This window comes from Haliaeetus leucocephalus, unplaced genomic scaffold (genome assembly GCF_000737465.1).
Source record: "Haliaeetus leucocephalus isolate CR32 unplaced genomic scaffold, Haliaeetus_leucocephalus-4.0 Scaffold1, whole genome shotgun sequence".
Classification (NCBI taxonomy): Eukaryota; Metazoa; Chordata; class Aves; order Accipitriformes; family Accipitridae; genus Haliaeetus; species Haliaeetus leucocephalus.
Window position 1 is genome coordinate 23,159,960 of NW_010972437.1, and position 26,806 is coordinate 23,186,765.

The following is a 26,806-nucleotide window of genomic DNA, read 5'->3' on the forward strand; positions in this document are numbered from 1 at the left end:
GTCCCCCCGCCGCCCCGTGCCCGAGGGGCGCCCCGGGCCACGGGCAGGTCCCGTGGGGCCCGCAGAGCCGGGCTCGGAAGCGTGAACCGAGGGGGGTGGCGAGTGCCTGGGGAGTTTGGCTTCATGCGCGGCGCTGGCCCGTGCCCGCCCGCTGGTGAACGAACCTTTTCGATCGCTTTTTAAAAGAGGTTGAAAATGCCCCTCTGCGGGCTCGCTGCCGCAGGAAGAAATAGGTCTGTCATTTCCTTAGGGAAATTAGTAGCGTTAGTTGCCAAGGTGAGGTTATTTTAGGAATATTTAGTAGGTTTGCAGCACGTTTATAGTTTAATAAGCTGCTGAAGCCGAGCGCAGCTGGAGCTGTAACTCACTTTCTGCTGGAGTTTTACTCAACAGCAAAAACCTGGATAGCGTTGCTCTCACAGCAACAAATTCAAGCATCCTCTTTAGGGGAGATGTAACTAGAACTACCTTTCCAAAGAGTCACAAGGAAAGGGTGAAAGGTTTTTTTGGGTTTTTTGGTTTTCTTACAGAAATTGTAAGTACTCTGTGGAGTTGCTTCTCAACTTAAGAAACAATTGTCAGTTTATTTTTCATACTGGTTACAGTGCGGTTCCTTTATGAGCAGTAGAGAATAACAGAATAAGCCTCCTTCCCTGTCCCAGCAAATTCTGCTTTCACCTAAGTATTTATGTGGCCTGAGAAATTCATGGCGTTACATGCACATCTCTTGCAGTCAATAGGGCTCAAAATTCAAAGATGATTTATGAGAATTTCATTTTCAAACACCAATGTGTTAGTGCAACGCTCCAATAAATATTCCAAGAAATTTTAGAGAAAGTGATCATTCGTTATTCATGTGTGCAATTAAAAAAAAATTGCTACATTTTCAAAGCCTGACACTACAGAGGAGAGAGAGGGAGCTATGAAGTCCTGTGCTGTCTTCCCTGTGAGTGAAGAGAAATGGTGATACAGAAGTCTCTGCATGCCACACATGCAATGAGCAAAGGTCTCTCTCTTCATCAACCAGAAACAGGCATGGGATGCGTGGGTGGTTGGACAGGCCTGTAATTAAGTAAATTAAGTTTATGCAAATCCAGAAACCCAGGTAGCAAAAAATGGCGGCCAGTCCCAAATTTTTCATGTTTCTTGAGAAGACTTGGATTTTACACAAAAGACGTACAAGAAGAATGAAGAGGTCCATCTTGGGCAGTACCAATGTCTCGCATAACCTCTGCTGTTGGGGATTGTTTCAACCCTACCAAACCCTGAGAGTGGCTTTCTGCAAACATTAGACAAGGGAGACAAGGTTTATAGGAAGAGGTCACACCTTTTATTAGACCAGTTAGGATGGCTGGCAAAAGGAGACAGGATTTCAAGTACATAAAATATCCTTCTTCAGTAGAAATAGAATTCTATTCTTCAAACGAAACAAAAAATTCAAGGTCAAATACAGGTTGAAGTGAGTTGCTCAGAGTTGAATTAGATACATATCACATCATTTTTGAAGTAGAGGTCATTGTTTCCTGCAGACTAGAAGGGATGTTAATAGGACGCAACAGGGAGATGGCAAGCTAGTTACACCCTTGGGGAAAAAGAGAAATAGGCAGTTTATAGCCTGTGGGACACGGGAGGACCAGTAAAGGAGATGAGGGACGGGAAAATCTGTGCAGGAACACCAATATTGAGTCTGTGGGTTTTGATAGCCAGTACACATAGCCACAGACCAGGCTGTCAGAGCCAGAGCTGTTACTGCTTTATGCAGGGCAACCATATCCTGGCCAGCAGGTCAAGGGAGGTGGTTCTCCCCCTCTACTCCACTCTCGTGAGACCCCACCTGGAGTACTGCCTTCAGCTCTGGGGCCCCCAACATAAGAAGGACACGGACCTGCTCAAGTGGGTCCAGAGAAGGGCCATGAAGATGATCAGAGGGCTGGAGCACCTCCCCTATGAGGACAGGCTGGGAGAGTTGAGGTTGTTCAGCCTGGAGAAGAGAACGCTCTGGAGAGACCTTATAGCAGCCTTCCAGTATGTAAAGGGGGCCTACAAGAAACCTGGAGAGGGACTCTTTAACAGGGAGTGTAGTGATGGGACTAGGGGTAACAGTTTTAAATTGAAAGAGGGCAGTTTTAGATTAGATACTAGGAAGAAATACTGTGAGGGTGGTGAGGCATGGGAAGAGGTTGCCCAGAGAGGTTGTGGATGCCCCATCCCTGGCAGTGTTCAAGGCCAGGTTGGATGGGGCTTTGAGCAACCTGGTCTAGTGGAAGGTGTCCCTGCCCACGGCGGGGGGGTTGGAGCTGGATGATCATTAAGGTCGCTTCCAACCCAAACCATTCTATGATTCTGCATGCCTACCTGAACAGAAACCAGCAGTCAGTGAATAAAGTTAGCTACATCCACAAGACAGTAGAGCACATCTTGCAAAGGTGACTGTTTTGAGGGCTGAAGATTTGCTCAAGAAACGTGTTGCTACAAGCAGGATGTTTCACAATCTTTGCTTTAGGGAGTTTCTGCGTGGTCTTCTATGGTCTGTGGTATCTTGGACTGCACCTTAGAAGAACTCTGCATAGAGGCAGCGCAAGCATATTTGCTAAATATCTTCATCTTTACAGCTTTTAGGAACATTGGTATAAGTACACATCTATACTTAGACTTCCCTGAGTTTTTTCTCTCTTGCTCTTACGGTCTTTCAGAACTATACGTTTCCACATGGTAAGGGAATTTTCAACTGTAAAAGAGAAGCACTACTGTCACGGCGCCCCATCCACGTTTACAGTTCTGTTCATTGCGAAGGATGTGATGAGGCTGGAGACGTGCGGCAGAGCACACAGCTACAAGTAGTGCAGCCCCAGGCTGTACCTGATAGCATTCGGGCAGAGCAGCCTCCGCACAGTGCTAGCCTGGGCTGACAGGGTAGGAGAAGTGCAGCAGCACCACAGAGATCAAGGAGGTTTCACTGTTGCCACCTCAGCCATTTGTGTGCCAAGCAGCTCTCAGGACAGAACAGGAGAAGACCGCTGCTACCGATAATGCTTAGCCAACGTGAACACAGTGACGCCTGCAATAGAGTATACAAGGAGCATGCTTTGTGGTATTATTTATTTAGGAACTGTGAGTAACTACAGCCGTAGCGTTCTCATCTTTGCAATTCTGATGGTTTAACAAACTGGGAGAACATTAGCATATTTTTATTAAGGTACAAAATACACCCCGTTGTTGCCTAAAACATTTAAAAAAAAAGTGAGAAAAGCTCTGTATGCTCTAAATCAGATTTAAAACCTTTCTGTATAAGGAATTGTGGCAATACTGTGTTTAGTATAACATGAGGTTTTTATCAATTGAAAAGGAAAAGACATGCTGGCAATCTGAACTTAGCAACAAAGAGTAAAGCAGTTAAAAACCATTGTGTCATCCACATTAGTTGAGCTTTGAATGTAGAAGGAGCAAATCATATGAAACACATACACAACTAGGTAATATCAAACAACCTAAGGTTGATATTGTACACACCTGTATTAAAGTACACTGACTACTTAATGGTGAGGATTTAAGGTAATTTTTTTTAAAAGAGGTAACATTTGAAATGCAAATGGTTGCACTTTACACACAAAAAGTGGAAAAGAAAAAGAATCACCTTTGGAACGATACATAGATATAAGACACTGGGTTTGGATTATGCATATCACCTTGCAGCCTCTGATATTACCTCTCAACAACAACAACAAAAAAGTTTAAAAGTGCCAATACTGTGAAAGGAAAGCAAAGTTACTAAGTCTGAGTGCATTAACCATTTCTGAGAAAAAAACTGGGGTTTGGATTTTTTTGGTTTGTTTTGTTTTTCTGCATTTTTAAAAAATGCAACAGCCTTACTGGTGCAGGTTCAAGACAAAAACAAGACAGTCAAGCTCATAAGGTAGAAATAAGTCCTATATAGGTTAAGATTCTTTGGAAACTGCTAAGTATAAAGGAGTTTGTAATCCAGGCTACTATCTTTTTGGCTACTCCAAAAATCTGTGGGAGTTTCCAGCTTATCATCAGTTGAAATCTGTTTTGCAGTTGCCAAATAAATGCAAGTAAAACTTTAACTAACCTGGGATTCCATTCACACACATGCACATAGAAGTCACCAATTGTGCAATAACCTGTTTTTTTCACAGCAGCTTATATATGAATCGTAAGTCATTATTAGACTGACCAGAACAACAGAAAATATTCTCAGTCTTTGTATTTTCAGTCTGTTACTTAAGTAGGCAGCTGTAACTGCACTGAAGTGACAGGTTCTATAAGGGAAAGGTGACAAGGTGTGATCAGCTGGTTAAAAGCAAGATTAGAAGTATCTCGGGAAACCACCTGGATGTTTAACTTTTGCCAGTATTACAACAGCACTAACAGTGCACTGAGAAAGGGGAGGCAGTAAATGTGTCTGAAGTTAGGACTGTGAAATTCTGTTTAAAAGAAATGAAAAATGAACCATACGAACATACAAATTGCAGTGCTGGCTGTGACAAACCTTCCCTCATAGAAGATACCGCTCAGGGAGCAGCCTGTTTCTTAGGACTGGAGAGATTCACTGTGTGTCTGGCAAACGATTCCTTGTAAAGTAGATCTTGGGGAGCCAGCTTAGCTGCAGTTTTGGCTGAGGAAAGTGATGGTGTAGAGCAATGAGCTCAGTAAATAGACTTTTTCTTTAAGACGTTCAGAATATAACTGTAGACTTGTTTTCCATATGTTTTTAAAAATAGACTGGGCAACTTAGTTGATGACTTGCTTAAAGTAAATCCAATCATGCTAGCAGCTTAAAATTGCCTGCTGATTTGAATTAATGCCCATACGTAAAGCAAACAGGTATCAACTGATCATGCTGAAAAAACAACCCCCCAAAGACCTACGTATCACACAAGGTGCTTTTGGTAACTTGGTTTTCTGAGCCTTATAAGGAGAGTCTTTAAATATATTTTTTTCAATTTTTTTTTCTTTGAGCCTTGTTTCATTCTTCCTCCTCATCATCTTCATCTTCTCCTTCTTTTCCCATTGTTTCCACAAGGAGTTCTGCGGTGCACGTGGCTTCCCCAAGGCTGTTAACAGCTTTGCAGGTGTATTTGGCATCATCGTCCCCACATACTTCAGAAATAGTCAAAGAACAGTTCCCATCCTCATCATAATCTATCTGGAAGTGACGGGACTCCTTGACAGGCTGATCATCTTTGTACCACATTACCTCAGGGTCAGGATAGCCTGCAGTAGTGGAGAGAGAACAGCAATTGCAATGAACAGGTATTAACTAATCTGTAATTACTTTAAGCATTAATTCCCCGTCTATGTATGAATGTGCCAATATGTTGATATACAAATATTTCATTGAATTCTATTTAAAATAAATGTAGATGATGTGAGGCTTTTTTACTGCACATTTACCTGAAACAACTTTATTATGAATAGGAAAAAAATGAAAATTAGTGCTGAGGTGCTCACTAGATTTCTCTTTCCGCTACTTTAGCAGTGAATGCAGACAGCTTTTCATGTGTCTTGGACATCAGCCAGTGAGGGACTCTTGACAGTGTGTTTGAGGCTTACCTTACATAGTAGCTTTTGTGGAAACCACAGTTCCCTGCACCAAGATTTAGAATTTCCAAGGCAAGGTGTTTTGGGCTACAACTACAATTTAATATCCTGCTTCACGTTGCTTTCTTGTGGCCATTCTGAATCTACCTCCTCCTCATCTGCTCCCTACGCACCAGCCTGTCCTGTAGGGTGATGGTGGCACTCCCATTCCTATTTGTGTTTGTTAAGATAAGCAAGGGAGTCTAAGAAAAGCATTTTGATTATGCATCTCAACAGGAGCTTGGAGCCTTTTATGAAGCTAATGGCTCTGCTATACTTGAAGCATCCAGAGCAGGGCTGTACAATACATGCTGGAGAACAATCCCTTATACAGTACTCTTGGCTGCTATAACAAATTGAAGGCTTGTTGTCTCTGCCAAGTTCTGGACTGTGACGGGAGGATGACTTCCCACTGAGCAGAAATAAAGTGCAGGAATCCCTAACACACAACGAACATTACAGCGATACACTGAGAAGTTTGGAACATCAGCTGTGGTACATCCATTTATTTTATTCCATGCAGTACTTATGCACATACCCCTCACGCTGAGCATCCATCAGCAACAATAATCCATCCTCACATCTCCGCTGTGAGGTAGGAAACACAGGCAGTGAAAGAGATTAGGAGCATAGAAATAAACAAGCAGAAGGTCAGTGAGGCAGTTTCTGAACCTCATTTTAAGATTAGAAATTGGCTAACTTGAACACATGCAGTATGGGACCAACTCTATCCATTTTGTTTTAACAGCTCTTCTCTTCCTAATTTCTAGTTTTCATCAACAGCTGTGATACAGAAGCTTCAATCTCATTGCAATAGAAGTGCTAGGAGGTCTTGGCCTTCAGACTGTTAGGCTGACCAAGCCCAAGCTCCTTAAGTGCCTTCTCATAAACTTATTCTTTCTATCTGCATATTCCACTCTGAGTTTTCATTCTTGAACTCGTAAGTTAAAAAACCAAACAACAATACAGTATTTTCTAGATGCAAGTTTTGTAACCACTGCAATATTATCGTTACTTCTCATGCAGATACACTGTTAGGGACTTCTTTGCCTTTAATACCATGTATGTATGGCTTGAAGTTATCTTGAGGTCACCTGAAACTTGTCTGTCATTTCAGATGAGTGATTTCCTATTTATTCTTGGTTTCTGGTTAGCAGTCTCTAAGAGTGTACTCTTGCAATTTATGGTACTATAATGCATCTTGTTTTTACTGTTTCTACCCTCAAAAATCACCTTACTGTTCCCACTTGGTATTCTCAATTAGTGATTCACACATTGACTCTTGGAGACTTCTGTTCTACGGCAAGCACAGAACAAGCCCATGCAGCTCCAAAAAATTTCTGTTACTGCAACACATTCATGCTGTAAGATGCAGATATTGGTAAAGCAAAATGGCACCAACTCAACAATAATACAGAAAAAAAAATTAAGAAGTTAAACAACAGCACAATGCGGAAAGCTGGCAAGGAAAGAAAGAAAGAAACAGATAACACTAATTCAAAGTACCTTCAATTTTGCAGTCAAATCTAGCAGCACTTCCTTCCACAACCTCTATGTCAAGGATTGTTTTAGTAAAATATGGCTTTACATGGGGCTTTTCTTCAGCCACTTCTTCAAGGAAAGCATCTGAAGGAGAGTGAAAAGATAGTTAATTATTTTACAGGGCATGTTCTCAAAAGATGTATTTTAATTTTTAATTACCAGATGGTAATGCAAGCATCTTTTATTTGACTTTATTCTGTAAGGCTAATGGGACAGTGAGGACGTTAGCTGCTTAGTTTTGTGCCAATCTTTTGCAGCTGGACAAAGATTCAGGCCATAAATAGAATGAAATTAACATGCAGGCTGCCACGCTACAAATCATCTTTATTTTTTCCTTGAATTCGTTTCTAACTGAAACTGGACTTTTGCTAGTCAGAGGGGTAGACCAGTTCAACTTGTATCAGGCCTGCAGTCTGTGTGGATATGTCAAAATGACTTGCTTGATTTTCAGAAGTGTCAAACATTTGCACCTCTGGTTGTTACACACCATGAATCCACGTTTCAAATGGGGACATAGGGGAATAATGTAGACACATTTTTTCTTAAATGCCTCTGTCTGAGGAGCATGGTTAATGCAGAGTACATGTCTTTGTTACAGCAAGTGTTAATACCTTATTGCTTGCTTGCTTTCTCGCTTGCATGAGAAGGCAATACATCACTGTAATCTTTGTATAAACATGCATTCCCAAACTGACAGAAAGGGCAGCTGACAAATCTGCCTTAATTCTTTGGCTTTAAAAAGAGAAGAGGTTACTGCCCATACTTATACTGGGGCATTCTGAGTAGCAGAACAATATGAGAATAATGAATTTTTGATAGATTTCTTTAAAAAAAAAAAAAGAAGATAAAAACAGAGAGAGAGAGAGAGCAGGAATAACCAACTCAATGACTGGTCTCTAGCATTTTGCTAAAAGTTTTAGGAAGATTGATTCACAGAGAGGTAAAAATACGGTGCAGCAAAATTCCTTACCTTCATTTTCTACTTTGTCTGCATTAATAGGGCTGGTAGGCGAGCTCCCAGAGGCCTTCCTCCCACTCATACCAGAAATCATTGCCATGGACGACAGTCTTCCTATTGCTCGGACAGCATGGCCTGTTTTCTAAGACATAACATAAAAGGCTTCTGATCAATCCAATCCAAAAGGCATGTGATTTTCTGTAACAATTGTGCTTCGGACCAATTATCTGGGATCTCTGCAAACCTCGCTGGAATTGTTGGACAAACTGCTTATATATAGCTCTGTTGTTTTAGGAGAGACAGAGCAGGCTGGTCTGAATTACCAAATTTAGTTGCAGATATAAACTTCCCGTGATGAACTCATACCTAAATGAATGTCTCTGTTAGCTGCAGATAAAAAGCACTGTGCGAGAAGAGGGCCAGCAGAAAAGCTATGTCCTGTTTAATGGGAACTTGACTCTGGTGGCGGACTGCTCTCAATAGCCATATGGGCTGGAACGAGTTTCATCAAGGATGAATAAGCAGCTAATTTGAAATGAATGAGAAAGTACCGTCTGCATGATGGAAGCAGACCTCTGACAGGCTCGAGAATCAACCACCAGGATACTAAAATATGCTCAAACTACGTTGCCTCTAGGACACTTGTATTTTTGTACAGCTTGCATGAGCTCCTAAGAAACACGTACAGTAGAACGCAAGATTTACAGAAATGAGTATTTTGTAGGCTACTCAAAAGGCTGGATCCAGGATTTTATACACCAACTCCCCTAGCTATCAGAACGGCACAGGTGGACCTGCTACAACAGTTCCAGCATTAAGAAAAAAGAAGACATGGAGACCAAATACATCAAAGAAAATTATTAAATCAATCTGACTGAATCCACAAGAAGCTTGATGCTCCAACAGGACACTGGCTTAGGAGAATGAAACTACCACAAAATGAGGCATCTTTAGAGAGGCCAGGCACATAAGCTTTTCCCTACCTGTTCAGGTTTGTTAAGGATAACATAGTCCCCCAGCCCTCAGTGTCACGGAGAGGGCAGGGAGGAGAGATGGTCGTAGCTCCAAAAGAATAGGAAAGGCTATACTTGAACTCATACGCCTTTTAGTAGCCTGAAGTGGAATCATCACGTGTTATATATTCGCAGCCGTGTACCCTCCTACTGCTCACCCATAGAAACCAAACCTAAACTAAACCTACTTTACTGCATTCATACTCTGGCCACACTGGAGTTCTCACCAGCAGCAGAAACCACCTGGCATGACATGTTTCTCAGAATCATAAACATTAGAAATAAAGAGACTTATTAGGATAACTAGCCCAATTCTCTGTCCTCTTTATTACCTGCCATTTTCTTCTGGCCATGTATTTCTTCATCCTATCTTTGGAAAGTTTTTTGGCTTCCATGTTTTTGGTGTCTTTTTGCAGCCAAGGATGCTGAAGACATTGAGTACAATTTAAGCGACTCCTGTTTTTATATAAAAAGACTAATCAGTATTGCCATTAATGATAGTTGAACCTAACTTAACTTCTTTAACATTATTTTCCGCTCTCTTTTCTGAGAGCTGATTTTTCTGTTCCCTAAATTTAGCAACATAGGTCACATGGCACTGCTTTCCCAGCCATGCTTACTTCTTAAACACTCTTGCACAATTTCTGTAGGGTTTTTTGAGAGAAAACTGTGCATTTTTAAGTGTTAATAAAACATTATAAAACAAAGCACCAAAAGCCATGTGTTTTAGGCATAGAACACATACAGCAGAGCCACAATGGCAATGATTCAGCCACCTTATGCTGGCAGAACTCTGTCCCAGATCTCCTCTCCTTCACTTACAGAGATTTCCCCTTTCCCACCACTTAATACCCTCCTTCCCTGCAGCAGTGAACATCTAACAAAACAGAAATGTCCAAATCTCTAATCAAGCCACTCCCATTCTTCACTTTGTTCATGGTACACAGATAAATAACCCTCTGTTCTCCATCCATCCAATTGCAAATTCATTGGAAGAAGTACAATTTCTTTCCTTGGTTTGTTCAGAATCTGCTGTAAACAGGGCTTCCAGCTCTGATTTTTTTTTTTCTTGCCCAATTACTGGATTTATATGAAAGCTGCCTACTCAGAGGCACCGCACTTAAAAGCAACACATGGAACTAAATCTGGCAAAATTGCAACCCATTCAGATCAGGAGAGAACATGTCCTGCAGGAATCTGTGTCACACAACAGTGAAGATAAGAGTAGCCACACAAAACCTCAGGGTGCATCTTGCCCGAGGGAAGGGAAAAGCAAAATGAGCAGGCGATTAAAAGGAAGTGCTCCATTCAGACCCTGCACCCTGCATGTAAAATAAACGAGAGCTGCACACAGAGACTTAGAAAGTATGGCCAGAGGTGCCTGCGTCGACGTGGAGATTCACAGTGGGGAAATAAGAATGACAAGTTGAGCTAAATGCAAACATAGAAATTGTATCAAGTCCAACAGCTTTACTTCATATCTTTCTTTAGTAGATTGCTGATGAAGTCCTTGGCATCATCAGAGATTTCATCAAAAGCCTCATCATCAAAGTCCCACGTTGCTGAGGTAACATTGGCTAGGGTTTCGTTGTCGTTGTCTCCCATGAAAGGAGAAAGTCCGCTGACCCTGGGGATAGAATAGACAGACAGACGGACAGACAGACAGAGTCTCAATTTGCAGATTGTCAGAGGAGCAAACTAAAATCGTGTGTGACATCTCCTATGCTCTGCAGATCTTTATCAGTAAAAGCTCCCTTAAAAAAAAAAAAAAAAAGAACTCAAAGCTATCTACAGAGAGTCTTATGGGAAGGAAACTAGAATTTGACTGCAAAACTGAAAGGAAAATTTTTGCTGTTTCTTTCTGTTCTCCCAAGACATTTTTGAGAAGAGAACTAGAATTAGGTGAAAGTGGAGCATACTAGTTTGTTAAATGACTTGTCTAGTTCTGCATAAATAATGCGGTAATTTTCACACCAAATTCAGTTGAATTGGTTTTTTTTCTTCTTCTTCCTGGTGCTTTCAAAGTGACTTTGCTGCCTTTACTGTCAAACCAAGGTTTTTTGTATATTTTATTCCATTTACTCCTGCAGAGAGAGCCCAAGAAGAAAGATGCATAATGAAATAATGAAATCCACAGGGCTATTTTGTAAACAAAACCACCCTGAATTATATAGCCAGATAAAACAGTGCTACATCACTGCAGGCTGTAGAGTTATCCAGATGCATCCAAAGGTAATTTGGTCTTTATGTTCTCAATCAGTCATGATGATGCATGAAATGGAAATAATACTCTTTTATAACCTAAGTTGAGCTTCCAAGGCTTTTTACTCAATATAACTGATAAATTGCCAGTGAAAGGCAATTACAGCACATCATGGTGTAATTTTTGCAGAGTATCTTTCTCCAGTTGAGCGTTGTCTTTTATTATACTGTACCTTTGTGCACCCAGATACCTTTGATTCCTGTATATATCACCCTTTCAGTAAAATCTTTCAGGGGAAAGGTTGCTTATTCCTTAGAACTAGAAGTTACTCAGTTTTCCAGGTCTTCTTCCTGGCATGCAATTTACATAATAACCTATTCTTCATGAAATTTTACAGGCTTTATTTGCTTCCTTTGTACAACCACGTTAACCAGTTACAACCACCAGTTACATTTCAACAGTAGTACATTTTTTTAGCATATGGAAAAATAAGTGGAACTTATTAGGGTTCTGAAAATACTATATGGTTATAATACTATAAGAATATCGTGAAGCTACTGAGTATCACAGAACAGACTGGTAGAAAAAGAGATTGGGATCAAATAAAGTGAGTTACTAGATTAATAATATTAGTATAATCTCCTCCTCTGAAGTTACTTTGCTATTCTTTTGGTACTAATTACATTAAAAATCTGATTTTAAATTTGTTCTTAAGGATTTTATTTCTATAAGCAAAGCAGAAACACACACTCTTTGAAGCCTCAGACAAAGCGGATACTAAATCTTTTACCATTTCTGGAAGTTGTGTGCAGTACAGCGGAGTCTAGAATCTCACGTGTATACTTCGGAAATTTGCTTGTAATAATACATGAGATGAAGATAAAAGGTTTGTTTCTTCTCAGACAGAAAGAGGTAAATCAGAACGGAAGGTGCTTGGTGTCTTACTTTCCATTATATGGGGTGCGTTCAAATGCAACAGTGAAGCGTGACGTTATAAATGTATAAGGTGGCATAAACCCATTTATGGACAAACAATAGGCATGAGTTACAGAAGCTGAAAGATTAACATACCAAAAAATGCTCACGTAAAACAATTTTACCACAACTGTTCTCTGACACTTACTTTACTGGAAGAGACAAGGTTTATACCTGATAGCATTGGAGAGTTGGTATAGCTGTGGCACAATGAGAGACTGTTCTGCCCTCATGCACATCAGCCGTCACGGCCAGGTAAATCGTCGAAGCAAAATCTCTGCCCTGGAATCTGTGAAGCACTCCTGCAGGGTCTTAAACATATCTCCACTCCAATATTTAAGCATTTTCCTATTTATGACAATGTCATTGTTCTCTATAATGTTTTAGAAAGTGGAAAAAACTCATCCAGACTGCAGTTTTAAGTTTTGGGTTTCAGATACTAATTGCTAAGTTGTCTCTTTTTTGACTATGTAATAAATAAAATAATCTCTCAGCCAATTCAGCGACTCCTAGAAAGGCTCACATTTTGTACAAATGAAGGGTCTGTGAAGTATTTCTTTAGTTCACTGTCAGTATAGGACATGCACATCTTTTCATCCAGTTAAGCTTCCAGAGGACATACTTGGGCAGCCAGAGCAATAACAATCCCGTTTCCCTTCAATACTGGATTGAAGTATGGCAAAGGTGACCTCTGCGTAGTATTACAACAAATAGTACTGTTCAGCTCTTGTGCTACATTAGATAGTATTTTGGCCTATTTCCAGAGATCAAAGCTGCAGTATTGAGAGATCATTTCCATGCTAAAAAGACTGCTACAGGTACAGAGACATTGCTTCATGTGGAAACCCCACCTCTCCACACTCCCATAGAGGCAGTGCTTATTAAAGACATTTAGCTTTCTGGGCAAAAGGATACTGCGTGCCACACACAGCTTTTGAGGGATGAGGATAAATAGAAGGAGATTAGAGAGCAAAAAATCCCTTTGGTTGTTTTGGTTGGCTTTTTTTTTTTTAAATGAATTGCGTGACAGAATTATTGGATAAAATCTTAAATGCTGTGGTAGGATTGACCCATCCAATGCATTTCAATGTATTTGGTAAATTACCAGGTGGGTACCGGTTAAGCCTCTGCTCACTCTGTCATTTCCAAACACCAGTGTAACAGCAATACTCATTCAAAAGTTTCAATGAACCTATTTTTGTATTTCTGAACGTGCTGTTGCAAATTTATAAGGCTAAAATAATTTTCTTTCTCTACCACAGTTTTACACTGTGAATCAGTTGCCTTGTCGTGGAAATACTTGTAACAAGAACTAGATCCTTCTCTATAGTCAGAAAACAAAATCCAGTAACTAGTGTAGATTATAACCAGATTATAACCAGAAATTCTTATCTTTAGCACAGAGTTCACTGACCTAAGTCTTGGTTGTTCATTTCTTAATAGCCATTTAAAGTAATAATGGCCCAGCAACTCTTTTGACAGATTATGGAAACAATTTCTGTTTGGAATGCTGAAGCTAAGTGATAAAGATGAGCTACCACTCCAGAAAATTAATACTGAGCTTACACTGTGAAGTTACTATTAGACAAGCAGCAAGTTGTTTACTGAAAACATTTTTCCAGCTACTTAACCAGGCATCTTCCTGGCATGTTAAGAACCATTTGTTTAGAAGATCTTCCACAGTTTCCACTTCTAAATAAAGAAGAAAGATATTTTATCTTCTAGAAGTTCCTTAACATTTATCGGTTTGTTCTAACAAAGCTCTGAGGACAGATTTAGAAACGTTAAGATCAAAAGGGTCCAATGTGGTCACCGATCTCACTGCCTATGTAAGAAATACCATAGCATTTCACTTGGAAATCTTTGCATTAAGACTGCCACTAATCCAGGAAAGATGAGTTTGCTGCATGTCTCAAAAAGTCAGACTTTGAGCATTCCTCTGCAAGCAGTGCTTGCAGCACCAGCTGATTTGGGCTGATGACACTGAGCTCCTCCTTACAGTCTTTGCATTGCATTAGCAATGAAAAAAAGTAACAGATCTTAGTATGAAAAGTACTATCTGCTTCTGATAAACTTGTGCAGATCATGTCAAATAAGCACATGATAATGCCTGCACCCTGGAGATCATGTAGTAATTTAATTCTTTTACAAGTGAAATAAAACAAATAAATAGTCTCAGGCTACTTTGGGGGCGGGGCAGGGGGGACGAGAACACATGCATCCACTGGAGAAAACCACCTTTTCCTTAGCTGAGGGCTGGCTGACTCAAGCCACACCAGTTGTCTCAAGGAAGAAACAGACCACTGAACCACCATAAAGGAAGACAGGTCATTGCTGTAGCAAGGGTGTTACTCTGTTCTCATCCTTGTTTTACGTGCCCAGTGGATTAATAAGGAATCACAGTTTGCCAGTGCCACTGAACAAATAATTTTGAGCAGTACAGTCATGACATTAAAGCCCTCCTAACTTGCTTTATTGAAAAAACAAGGAGTGCTCTCTCATCTTCATATTAACAAGGCTTAAATTTCTAATATGTCATGGAGCCAAGTGTAAGCCAGCAACGTGAATGTCTTGCCTTATCAAAGTCCCAAGTCAGCACACCCAAAAGATGAACGATGCCAAAAGATCTTTCAACAAACCCAAACTGCCAAACAAGGGAGGAATGACAGCAGTGATGAATAATACAATAGATAAAAAGGAAAGGGAACGTTTGAAGAATCAGGGTGCGTGTTATTAGGAAGGCATTGAAGAAAGAGAGTATACTGCAAGATCAAATACGATATTAAAAAACAGCCTAAGATATAGCATATTAAAAAATTCTTAATTGACAGAGATCAACTACATTGAAAAGAACTAATGGAAAGCAAACAGAGGTTTGAATCAGCCACAGCAAATTCCAGTCAGATTCTATGGTGATGGAAGGAAAAGGGCTATCCACTTTGAACATACATCCACACAGCACTGAAATTTTAGACTGAAATTTGGTTTGAAATAAAAATAGAATTTAGAAATTGTTTCAGATTACTAAATATTGAAAATGCTGGCTCTCCAAATGGATCATCAGAAAAGAACTAGAAATAGAAACACAACAAACAAATTCACTAATGCCCAGGAGAATAAATGGGACAGAAAAAGCTGGAAAGAATTCAGGAGGCTTAATCTTCGTTAGATAAAGATTATTGTAAATGCAAAAAGAAACATTGAAATAGACATAAATGGAGATGATATACACAAGCTATAATATTTGTGGCCTGTTACTTCAAAGGCAATAGATCAACTTAAGTATGTAGGACAGTACTGTGATGCAGAACAGGACAGAGAGCAAGATAAAAGTGGAAGATAAAGAACTTGAGGTGGAGAACACAAAAAGGGAAATTTAAGGAAGAACAAAGACTGATGAAGAGACAGGACTGAATAAGTTATCCACGAAGATTAAAAGGATGTAATGTGGAGCTTAGAAATGTGGAAAGGGAACCCGTGAGCTGTAGGATGGAATTAAGTCAGTCATGCCGTAAGGAAGACAGATGCAGCATCCCAACAGAGACTGCGGTATCTGTACTTACGCCTGCAAAGCAGAAGGCTAGGAGAGAGGTTTTGCTGCAGGGTTTTGGAGAAGCACTGTCACCCTGTTTCCTACTTGAGATTACATCCCACCCATTTATTCTTCTGCGGGGAAGACCCTTCACCCACAGAGATATCTGCAGTAGCTCCTTGCTAAACCTGGTTTGTATTCATTGTTGTATGGGTCATAATGGAAACACAGTCTCTTTCTAGGCAGGTTACAGGTCTCTCAACCCTCTTGTAATCCTACCTTAAAAGAGTTGTTTTGTCAAGTCCTGCAATAGCATGCTCCCTCTGCTTCACTTCGGACCTGTGAGGTCCACAGCAGCTTTGGGCCATCAGCTGCCTGTAGCAGACCTGCCCTTAAGTCCAGTGGTGCTGCAGTGCTCACCTCTTCTTTCACGGCCGCACTCACCATGTCGGCGGGAGGGGGGACACAAATGCTAAGTTACAAGCACAGTGATGGTATGTGAGACAGACACCAAATGAGTGAGTCTTACACATCGGGCATGAGATTTGGCAGTTCTGAGTTTATAATCAAAACAGGAAAGCAGAGCTACAACTAAAGAGAGATGCAGTTCTCAATGACTTTTATTTGCATTCTGTAATGATGATGTGATGATCCATTTTGGATAATGGCTTATAGTTGTGAGTCTGCAAAAATAGCTGGGCTTTAAGGAAGTGAAGACAGATTAGGAGCCTGTCACTCTGGGGTGGAGAGGGCAAGTCCAAGCGATGACTCACAGATCTTCCCTAACTTCTATTACTTTATTCTTATTGCAAGAAAGACAAACGCTGATTATTACTGTTAGCCATCATTGTGGCAGTAGCTATGCATCAAAAATAAGATTTTTGTTGCGTTTGGGTAATGTAATTTTCCCCTCACGAGGAGTTAAATGAGCTTAAAGACACCTTAGCAAACAAGGCATTTCATAATATATTTCACAAGGCATATTGGGTCATCTGAATCAAATGTAACACCACCCCAATCCTATCAGCTGAACATTACAGCAACCAAATATCTTGCTTCAGATGGCACAGAGAAACTGGGAAGAAGTAGTTCTGCCACTGCCGGCAGACCGGTCTTTGGCAAGAGATTTCACCTTTTCTCCATCTGTTTCACCTTCTCCCTTTGCCGTGTCTACTTAGACAACGACGGTGTTCTCCAGCACGTACCGTATCGGAGCAGCAACCCTGGTTGCACGCCTTAGGGGCACACACAACTGCTATCACCGGTTTTTGCCTCGGTTGTCTGACATGTCACTGCCTATGCTGTAAACACACAAAACCTCGTCGTATACTTTGATAACAAATGAGAGCAAAAGACTTCAAACTGCCCAAATGTGCGTGGAACACTGCGGTTTGGTTCCCTAACGTGTCAGAGGCCTCTAGGGGGCAATGCAGCCTCGAGGTAACTGCTGGGTTTTCCATGGCTGGGCAGGCAGCCTGGGATCTCCGTACCGCTCTTCCAGTGCTCCGTAACTCGGGAGGCCTCAAGAAAGCTAGAGAAAGAAATGAATTTGTCATCCGAGTACTGCGTGTGTGGTCTACATTATTTGAGCTACAGAGTGATCCAAACGAGCTTTCAAGATCCAGAAAGAAATGCTGGAAGTGAATGGAAAATAAAGGTCCTGTAAATAAACTGGCAGAGCAAAGCGACCTTGAAGAGTGTAGCATGCTTCACATAAGAAAGAGGAGATAACAGAAATATTCAGAGTCTTTGCTGGGAGTAAGAGAATTGATATAGTAGCTTTTGCACAGGTCAAGAAATAAAATTATGTTGCTTAGTTTGGAAATGAGAAGAGTATGAGAAAAGTATGGGCTGACAAGCAGAATCACAGAGAGACAGTAAAGATGAGGCAAACAACTGTGCATGCCGGGTGTCAAGGAAGCGGGTAGCCAGAGTGGAAGGGACTCTTAAAAAAGAAAGTGAGTTATTGAAAGAAGCCTTTTAAAAGAATGGGTGCAAAGCAGATCTGCTGTTTACTTACTATTGAAACTGGAGCGAGGGAGAAAGAACCATGCTCCAAACTGAGCTGCTCTTTTCATTTGTTTGTATGGCATCGAATGTGTAAAGTCACAGTTGGAAGAAGATGGCTTGCTGTTCTAGGCATGGAGATCCTATTTCCATACACATTTCTCTAGACCCATTGAAGTTCATAATCATGAGTTATCAAATCACATACAAAGATCAAATCAAATACCGAAATATGTAACCAAGGTCTGCAGCTAACTGTCTTCTAAAATATTTCCATGAGCTTGATCCATGCTGCTTATAAAATGTATTTATCCAGTGGTTTGTGCTTAGTAATAAATTAAAATGCACTGTGAACAGATACGGTAATGCTGGGATACTTCAATCTGTCCCACGAAGGATACAATCTGAATAAGAAGACCCCAAAATTTCACAAAAATTTTCTCTCGGGAATAAAAGAATAGAAATTATCGGTTACTAGTGCATGACCAAACATTTCTCTGTAACATCTGGGAAGGAAAAATAGTTTAAAGTTAATAATAAAATACTGTCACATTGTCTTTTTAAATGAGATGAAGCATTGGTGGTTTATGATGTAAGATATAGAACACTAAATGGCTGAATTTCCAGAACTGCTAGTTCTGCAGTTTACCAATTACACACTTCAGAGAACAGAGAATTTTTATTAAACATGCTGGAGCTGCTAATTAGAATACAAAAGGCCTGAAAATTGGAGAAGAATTCAGAAATTGATGGAAATTTTGTATGTTCAGCAACTGTCAGGATTTCTGTTAAGAATAGGAAAGGTACTCACAAAATGTAGCAGATAACTCCTATACTCCACATATCTGTTTCATATCCAATAGGTTCATAGTTTATAACTTCTGGAGCCACAAACTCAGGTGTCCCAAAGAGAACTTTCAGAGAACCTGCATTTTCTGTGAAGAACGAAAGATAAAACCATTAACTGCTCCATGCAGATTTTTAAAAACAATTATTCTCCAGTAACAGGAAAACCAGTTTTGCCCTCATATTTGTGATTTTGTTGAAGATCCTTATCAGAAAAAAATAAATGATGCCTGAACTGCTATTTTCTTAGCTGATACATGGATAGCAATAAAGGATTATTTATTAAGCATCCTCAAGCACACAGCACTGTACAAAGCACATAGTGAGAAGGTTCCTATTGCAAGGGGTTCCCACAAGACCAAGTCTAAGAAAGAGGAGAACTTTTATTGTGTAATTCAGACTTGGATGTCCTGAAGTACAAAAGTGTTTGAGCCTCCACCACTTTAGCAGTTGCACAAGAGGATTTCAGGATTCTGGTGTTAGAAAGAAGTTGAAGTTTTCACAGAGTATCTAAGATTTATCGGAGCTCAGAGGTCTGCATTTTATGGTAAAGAGAAACAGTAGTGATAAAATTATAATGATAAGAAATAACTATTTTAATCCAAGACATTTTTTATAGTTCAAAGAGGAAAGAAAATTAATACTGGGTTGCATGCCTCTGGAATTTGAAGTGGCACAGGTCAGTGGTGAAACAAGAAAAGCAGATGATGTGCACCTGTCAGATCACTACCTTGGCAGTAAAACTGGGCTTGAGCCTGCTCTCAAAACCACGCTTGCCTACAAGCAAAGTGGTGAAGGGGAACCATGAATGTTTAGTCATCAGCTGCCACTCCAAACTTTTATTCAGCTGGCCTGTAGCACAGGTGTCCTGCATTCGGCTCTACTTAAACACAGTGTGGATGCTTTAAAAATGATCTACAAGGAAGCTAATGCTAGCAATACGAGCTGAAAGAGTGAGGTTATGGGACACACAAACTTGCTCTTCATCTTTCTTGTGCTGACCCACCACTATTGCTCTACTGGAAAATACAGTGATAAAGATGGAATAACAACCCATACAGAACCTTGTAGTGCCAGTTTGTGCTGCCAGTGTGCAACTATGAGTGATATGTCTAACTTTTAGTCATAGTGTGAAACATGGCGCAAGTCATTTAGATAGAAATTATTAGGCAAATCTCAATGGGCTGGCTCATTTTCGTGAAAGCTCATTCTAAATAGGATGGAAAGAAGAAGAAAAGAATAAGCAAGGTCGGGAAAGAAACTAAGGAATAGATTAGGGACTGGGAATAAAAACAATGCCAATAAAAAATTTGTGTTATAAAAGTATAAAAATGTTGGGAAATAAATTGTTTCTGACTTGAAACAGGCTTGGATTTAGGTTGGGAAACTCTTGTCCAGTCTACACATGCGCCTGAGCAATCAGTATTTGCCTTAAGTGAGATTCATTGCATTATGTTTATCTTTTGTGCAAGAGTAGCATCCAGATTAGGCACAGTAGAATGACATAGTGAGGAACTATCCCTCTCCCAAAGAGATTACCATCTAAACAAAACAGATGTGAATGGGAAGAAAAACAGATGTAACAGATTCCAATGCTGCTCCTGTTAAGGTTACCACAAGTACAGAGATTTGCAGCTCTATAATCAAGAGGAAAGCTTAAAAAACCTCAACCAACAGCAGATCAAAGTTTTGACAAGACTACAACAGAAGCTACTTTTCCACAACACGGAATCTTTACAGAATTTTTTTATTTACCAGAACTTCCTCTACCAAGTTTTGCAATATAAATGCTGATCCCAATACTGACTCCACACCTACAGTTACCTCTGTTGAAAGCTGTTAAGCCATTTCATAAAATGTAATCATACACCTAAATTAGTACTCGTTTGAGGTAGGCAAATCCCCAATTTACGAAATGAAAATTGAAGGATATATGGGGTCAGCAACTTGCCTAATGATCGAACAGCATGCTTGAGGCAACTTTTAAGCACCACCACAGTAATTCACTCACAGTCATGCCAGTTTCCCATGTTAAATGCTGTGAAACCCTTTTTGCTCTGCTTAGGTATGCTGATAGTAAATAAATTGTGGAAACCTCATTTTCACATTAGCCCTGCTTTCAGAGACCCCTCAATGCAGAGAGTATCCATTTCTAGAGACAGAAGCAGACAGAAGAATGCCTGGGAGCAGCCCCAGGGAATCACCTAGATCCTCCCATGCAAGTTCACCAACATCAAGATCTTCCTGCCAGATATCTGACTAGCCTTTAAAAAGCACATTCAAAAGCTATTCCACAACATCCCTACACTCACATAACCAGAGCTTTCTTACCCCCAAAAGTAGGATCCTTTCCCTAATACCAATCTAAACTAACTTAGCCTAAAACAAGGGCAATGTCTTCTCCACAGTGGCAATGAGGAGAAATCACCCTTCCTTTTCCAAGCACAAACAGGAAGCCTAAGACCCCATCTTCCCACTTGCCTTCTTTGTAAGGTCAACACCCACTTTTTTTTTTTTCCCAACTGTCCTTATGAAAAATGACTGAAATTTGTCACAAAGAACCTATTTTCTAAAAGCTTCATCATGATCATCCAAATCTCAGTCTCAGATTTTCACATCCAAGTTTGGAGGCTTTTCTGTGCACTGTGTAAACTACCATGAGCCACTGTGTATGCAAAGGGCTGGTGTATGAAATGTGCTGCCCATAGGTCAGAGAAATGTTTTTTTGAAAACATGGCATTTGAGTGCAAGCATACAGGGTGAAACAACTGACACAGCATTTTCTGTGTATAAAAGAAAAAAGAAAAGAATAAGACCTTTTCTATGCAATAATATGTCAAATCTTTACACAGATGTTTACAAGCTTAGTACACATGTAGGATCTGTGTTTGGATATCCCTTAGTTCAGATAGAAAGCTGACAAGCTAGCTGGAAACTGTTGCCGACACTGTGTATAATCAACTGATTAAAAAAAAAATCTTCACAGTACTCAAAAACCATTCTCTTTTCTCCTCAAGAAGTTTATCTTAAACAATTTTCTACATGTGTTCCTCAGCACACCAAAAAAGGTCAGGAAAATATCCAGCTGCAGCTTTGGTATTTCCTGACAGTGTAAGAGAACTAATTAGCTGCAGAAGATGACTGCAGAAGGAGCTGATCCTAATTTCTTTAAAACTGATCAAAACACTGAATATTTAGAGGCATTAGTTTGCACTAGTTACAAAAAGTAAATCTCAGAAGTTGAAGTGCAAAATCAGCCACTGTTCCCTTCAGCAGTCCCTTGGTTGAGCGACTTCTGCTCAGAGTCAGGTCCACAGTACAAGGGCTCCAAGCCCACATCTGTCAAAGCCAAAGTGAATTTGACAGCCAATTTCAAAATCACAAGGCTTGAAGGAACACAAGTGGAGGAAAGTGCCCTCAGTGTACCACATAAGACAACTGGCAAGAAGAGGGCACTTCGTGAAAAGAATTTTTAGCAATTTTTGTGAGTAAATGAAACAGTAAAAATTGTTTTTTACTTTAGGAAAATGTCTCAACCAAAATCTTACAAATGTCTTCATGATTAACGCTGTGCTTTTGCTTTATGGGCATGGAATGGGAGGGCACTTTCTCTTCCTAGGGAAATGCCACACACACCGCGTTACCCAGAACGGCAGGCTGATGAAAGAAACAGCAAGTACATATAATGTAACTTTGCAAGAATTGGCAATATATTAAGCCAACTGAATGTACAGTATTGTGAAATCAAAATCAGTGTCAGTGCCCATAGCACTCATCCTTCTACATCAAGAAAAGTTATATATAGGTTACAGATTTACTAAATGTGGCATGACTGCAGCAGCTCACAAGGTAGTGTCAGCTGTGCAATATACAGTGATGCCACAAGATTAACAGAAAAATGGAAAAGCTGATGGATATGAGCAGGCTACTGAAAAGATGATCTTCCTTTTTCTAAATGTGGGTTTAACTGTGGTTTCTAGTTAAAAGAGTAGTTGAAGAAATTTCTATAAAAAGGCCATTCTGTGGTTACATTCTATCTCCTGTTGATGAAATCCACTCACTTCAGCAGTAAATGTAGCTTTCAGGCTGACAGCTGGAACATCATGGGATGAAGTCTTTCACACACCTCTGATAACACAAACTTCAGCACTGGAACTTACTTAACAGTTCATCTGTTTCCTCAACAAGAACAAAATCCAGTTCATGCTCCCAGAAAACTATTGGCTCCATACTGGTGAAGGAACACAAATGGCAGCGATCTCTTTTTTTAATGAATGAAATAAATACCTTACCTCTGAGTTCACAGTGTCTGTGTGACCAAGATTCATGTAATACCCTTTTGGAGTTGAATGTCATCTAAAAATCTGAAAAGCAGAGTTCTTTTCCCCTCTTCATTCAACGTACCATTTTTGGTTTGGTTTAGTAAAATTATATTCTTGGGTATGCAGTAGTCTTTTAGTTAAGTGTCAAAAGAAGGAGAAGGAGCAGCACGTAGGCAGATAACAAAACCCAGAAGGTTGTAGTTCCAAACTGTACTCTTACAAAAATAATTGTTCTAATTTTTAATAAGTATTAAATACAATTTTGTTTAAAGAGGGAAGGCAAAAATTACAACTAAGAATCTAGCTCTGGGCCTTTTAATATAGAGAATAGCAATTCCTGAGTTGTCCCAATCAATTCAATGACAGAAGAACCGCAAACCTCAGCTCTCCCGGTATAACAGGTTCATAAAGTATTTTAGCTCCTTTTAATTCCTAGAATGATTTTTTTTCTCTTGTGAAAATACGAGATTAAAGAAGATCAGTGTGTGATGTCGGTATTGTTTAACACTAACAAACACAACTGGAGGGCAGCTTTTTAGAGCTGAATTAACACTGAGCAAAATGAAGACAACAACTCTCCAAGATCGTTGGCTTTCAGATTGCAGAGTATGTTGGAAAGCTTAGTCCAAAACGTATGATGGGAAGGAGCTGAAAACAGCTTAGGAAGAGGAGGAACTTGTCAAATGGAACTTTTTTTTCCTCAATCCCATTGTTTTATTTTTAAGTAGTGCTATTATATTAATAATTTTGAACATGACCAAAACACAGGTCTTTATGGAACTCCTCCCATGGTTAACATGTACAACAATATGCTGCTGTTTAGGATATGATAAATGATAAAACTAATGGGAAAGTGTAAATTTAATGTAATTATCCATATTTGAAAGTCTTTTAGAACATCCCCTTCACTCCTGCTGTTATAAAAGTTTCAAGGATTTGTAGTATTCCTGAAGATCAAGGTTTTTTTCTTTTTTTTTTTACAGTTAGAGAGTTAGCGTTCTATGGTTTCCTGTAGTTTGTTAACATTACTAACAACAGTGTATTTTACCTTGTAGTCTGCAGGGATACTCTGTCCATAGAAACAGATAGGTAGATTGTATACATTTCACTGCAAACTCCTCTGAAAGATGAGGTGCCCTACTCTCACTCTTAAATGTCTTATTTTCCCCGTTTCTATTTTTTCCCCAAACCAGGACTATTTATATGAAACATGTCTCTTTACTCTTTATACATGAAATAATATAACAGTAAGTATGAATTACCACCTGTCCTGCCCTTTTCCCCATGTCATACTGAAATAGGCAGAAAAGTCATTACCTAATCTTCTTGCAAGTCCAAAGTCAATGAGTTTGATACTTGTACCAGTCTTGTTGACACACATAATATTTTCTGGCTTCAAATCCAAGTGGACAATACCCTGCTTATGGATGTACTGAACTCCTTCTGAAATCTGCTTCATGTATTTAATGCACTCTCTCTCTGTCAGTTCAAAGTCTTCATCAATGATTCGTTCAAAGAGTTCTCCTCCAGAAACCCTATGAAAGACAGAATAAAAAGAGGACTTCTGTAGCTTTTTTCATTTTGGGAGTAATCAAAATAGATCCTTTACACAAGTAGAGATAGTTCAAACTTGCAATAGTCACTTCAGGATGCAATCCATGTTTTGTAGTGGCATTTTCCATACAAGGATCACACAGTAAGAATCACTTCTTGTATGTGGTATAGATCAATAGGTTTTTCCATTCTGAACGTCTTTACCAGGTTAGGACTGTGAAACACTCACACCGTTATCCCAGGCGATAGGGATGTAGCTGGATTTACATCCTGCTTTTAGGATTCAGCCACCTGCACCTGGCAGTAAAGCGTGTGTGCCATGTGATTGTCACCGCACTGATGTGTTTATAACACTGCTCCAGACTCTGAGCTCATGTTTCTCCCTGCTTCCTTCCCTCCTATGCTCCATCACTACACAAGCGCAGATAACATGATTTAGAAATAAACTAAAATACATGGGATGGGTCCCAGGAAAAGAGGACAAAACTTCTAGTAGATGAGCAAAAATTTGGGAAGAAGAGAGACTGAGAGTGACAAAGAAGGAAGAACTGGCTGAAGAATGGCTGAAGAAGGAAGAATTGAAATTATATGGTTAATTGGAATGCAAAGCTCAAAGTGTAAATTATCGATGCAAGTGAGCTCAGAGGGAATTTCCTCCTTAGCTGTGACAGGACAAGGGTATAACTCACAACTCTTTCAGTGCTGGTATTTTTAGCTGAGCCATCATCACACTCCTTGTAGGTCAATTCCATTTTTATGCTTATTTAAGATGTGAAATAATTGGACTTTCCAGGGTAGAATCTCCTGGATTGAACTGTTTATGGAACTAAAGTGGGACATTTTAAACCTAGATTTAATAAAGCAAAATGTAAGTTGTGGTTTGGCTTGGTTTTTTTTTTTTTAAACTCTGAGTAATCACTCAACTGGTTTATCTGCTTACGTCCAAAGATGGGAAATACTTTTCTTGTATGCGGTGGGTGAGTGGCCCATACAGAAAGGAGCAAATGGTGACGAGCAGCTTTGCTTTTAGAAATCTGTTCTAAATTAAATGCTCCATGGTCTTCATCTGACTTAATATCTTGCAGCAGTCATGCTTATTGCCAAATGTAACTGCAGATTTCAGTTACAGAAAGAAAACACACAACTGAAAACTGGCCTTGCAGTGTTTGCAGGTTGTCAGATATATGATTATATCCCTTGTGTACTAAACCGAAATTGAAACATCTGGAGTTCTGGACACATTTGTTGCTTTGGCTATAAGATTTCAGAAAATATATAATTAGAAATGCTACTGCAGTTTCCTATTAACATGAAAATGGTAAGAATAGAATAAGCTTGCAAACTGAGAGGTTACATTGGTTTATAGCACATTTGTAACATAAAGCTAATAATATGGCTACAGCTGTTGAATAAACAGCTCTGCTAAGTCGCGGATCTAGTATTTTGTTACTTCAGTAAGACATTAACCAGCATGGAGATGTATATGAAAACATCTGCATGCAAAATGTTTGTATCTGGAGCACTCTGCAATTCCAAAGGATAACCATCGTAATACTAAAAAGTACCCGTTGGTTTTTGACTATTTAACACAGAAAATGACAACTTATTTTTACTATAAAAGTGCCATACTTTTTAGATCCCTAAAGTGCAAAATTTTCAGAAATAGTACCATTGTCTCAAGCACCACTTTTTAGCCTTTTATTTGGAAATTAACTACTGTTAATACATCTACATGCTGTTTTTACCCTGGGACCTCTAGACACTCTGGTAACATCATTAGATTAAATTGTGATTGCATTTATAGAATGCATATTTTTGCATTTATGTCTTATACCAGATCCAGTTTAATTTTTGGCAGGTTAGGAAGCTGAATTGAACCAATGCAGATTAGATATGTATACACAGAAGGAGAAGTTGGCTTTCTTCAAACAGTCACAGATAGTTCCGAATCTAAATCTCTCATTCTTTTCCTGATTCTCCTCTTTTCAATCTTCTCTAGATGAGGTCACAGGAGAAAATATTCATGTCTACAGAGTCACAAAATACACATTTTAAAAATATTTTATTATAAGGTTTTGATCATGGAAGAACAGTGAGAAGAATCTACCTTGGAGTTGCCCAGGCAAATACTCAACTGCATTTTAATAAAACTCCCTTAGAAAAAAAAGAGAAAACCTCAGTGATTTGTGCTGACTTAAATCACACCAAATGAATGGAGTTTACTGCTGAAATTTTGTTTTAATAATCTTAATT

General features: G+C 39.6%; 1 protein-coding gene across 1 annotated transcript in view; it reads right to left on the bottom strand.

The window, feature by feature from the left end:
* Window positions 1-2,841: 2,841 nt before the first annotated feature.
* The window catches only part of MYLK (myosin light chain kinase), a 222,201-nt gene continuing 198,236 nt past the window's right edge, over window positions 2,842-26,806 (bottom strand). Inside the window, exons 26-32 of the mRNA XM_010568853.1 lie at window positions 24,317-24,534; window positions 18,643-18,766; window positions 10,589-10,741; window positions 9,447-9,570; window positions 8,114-8,243; window positions 7,108-7,227; window positions 2,842-5,235 (exon numbers count right to left, since the gene is read on the bottom strand). Coding sequence (XP_010567155.1) covers window positions 4,988-5,235; window positions 7,108-7,227; window positions 8,114-8,243; window positions 9,447-9,570; window positions 10,589-10,741; window positions 18,643-18,766; window positions 24,317-24,534 — 1,117 coding nt within the window. The 3' untranslated portion in view covers window positions 2,842-4,987. The remainder of the gene's footprint in view (window positions 5,236-7,107; window positions 7,228-8,113; window positions 8,244-9,446; window positions 9,571-10,588; window positions 10,742-18,642; window positions 18,767-24,316; window positions 24,535-26,806) is intronic.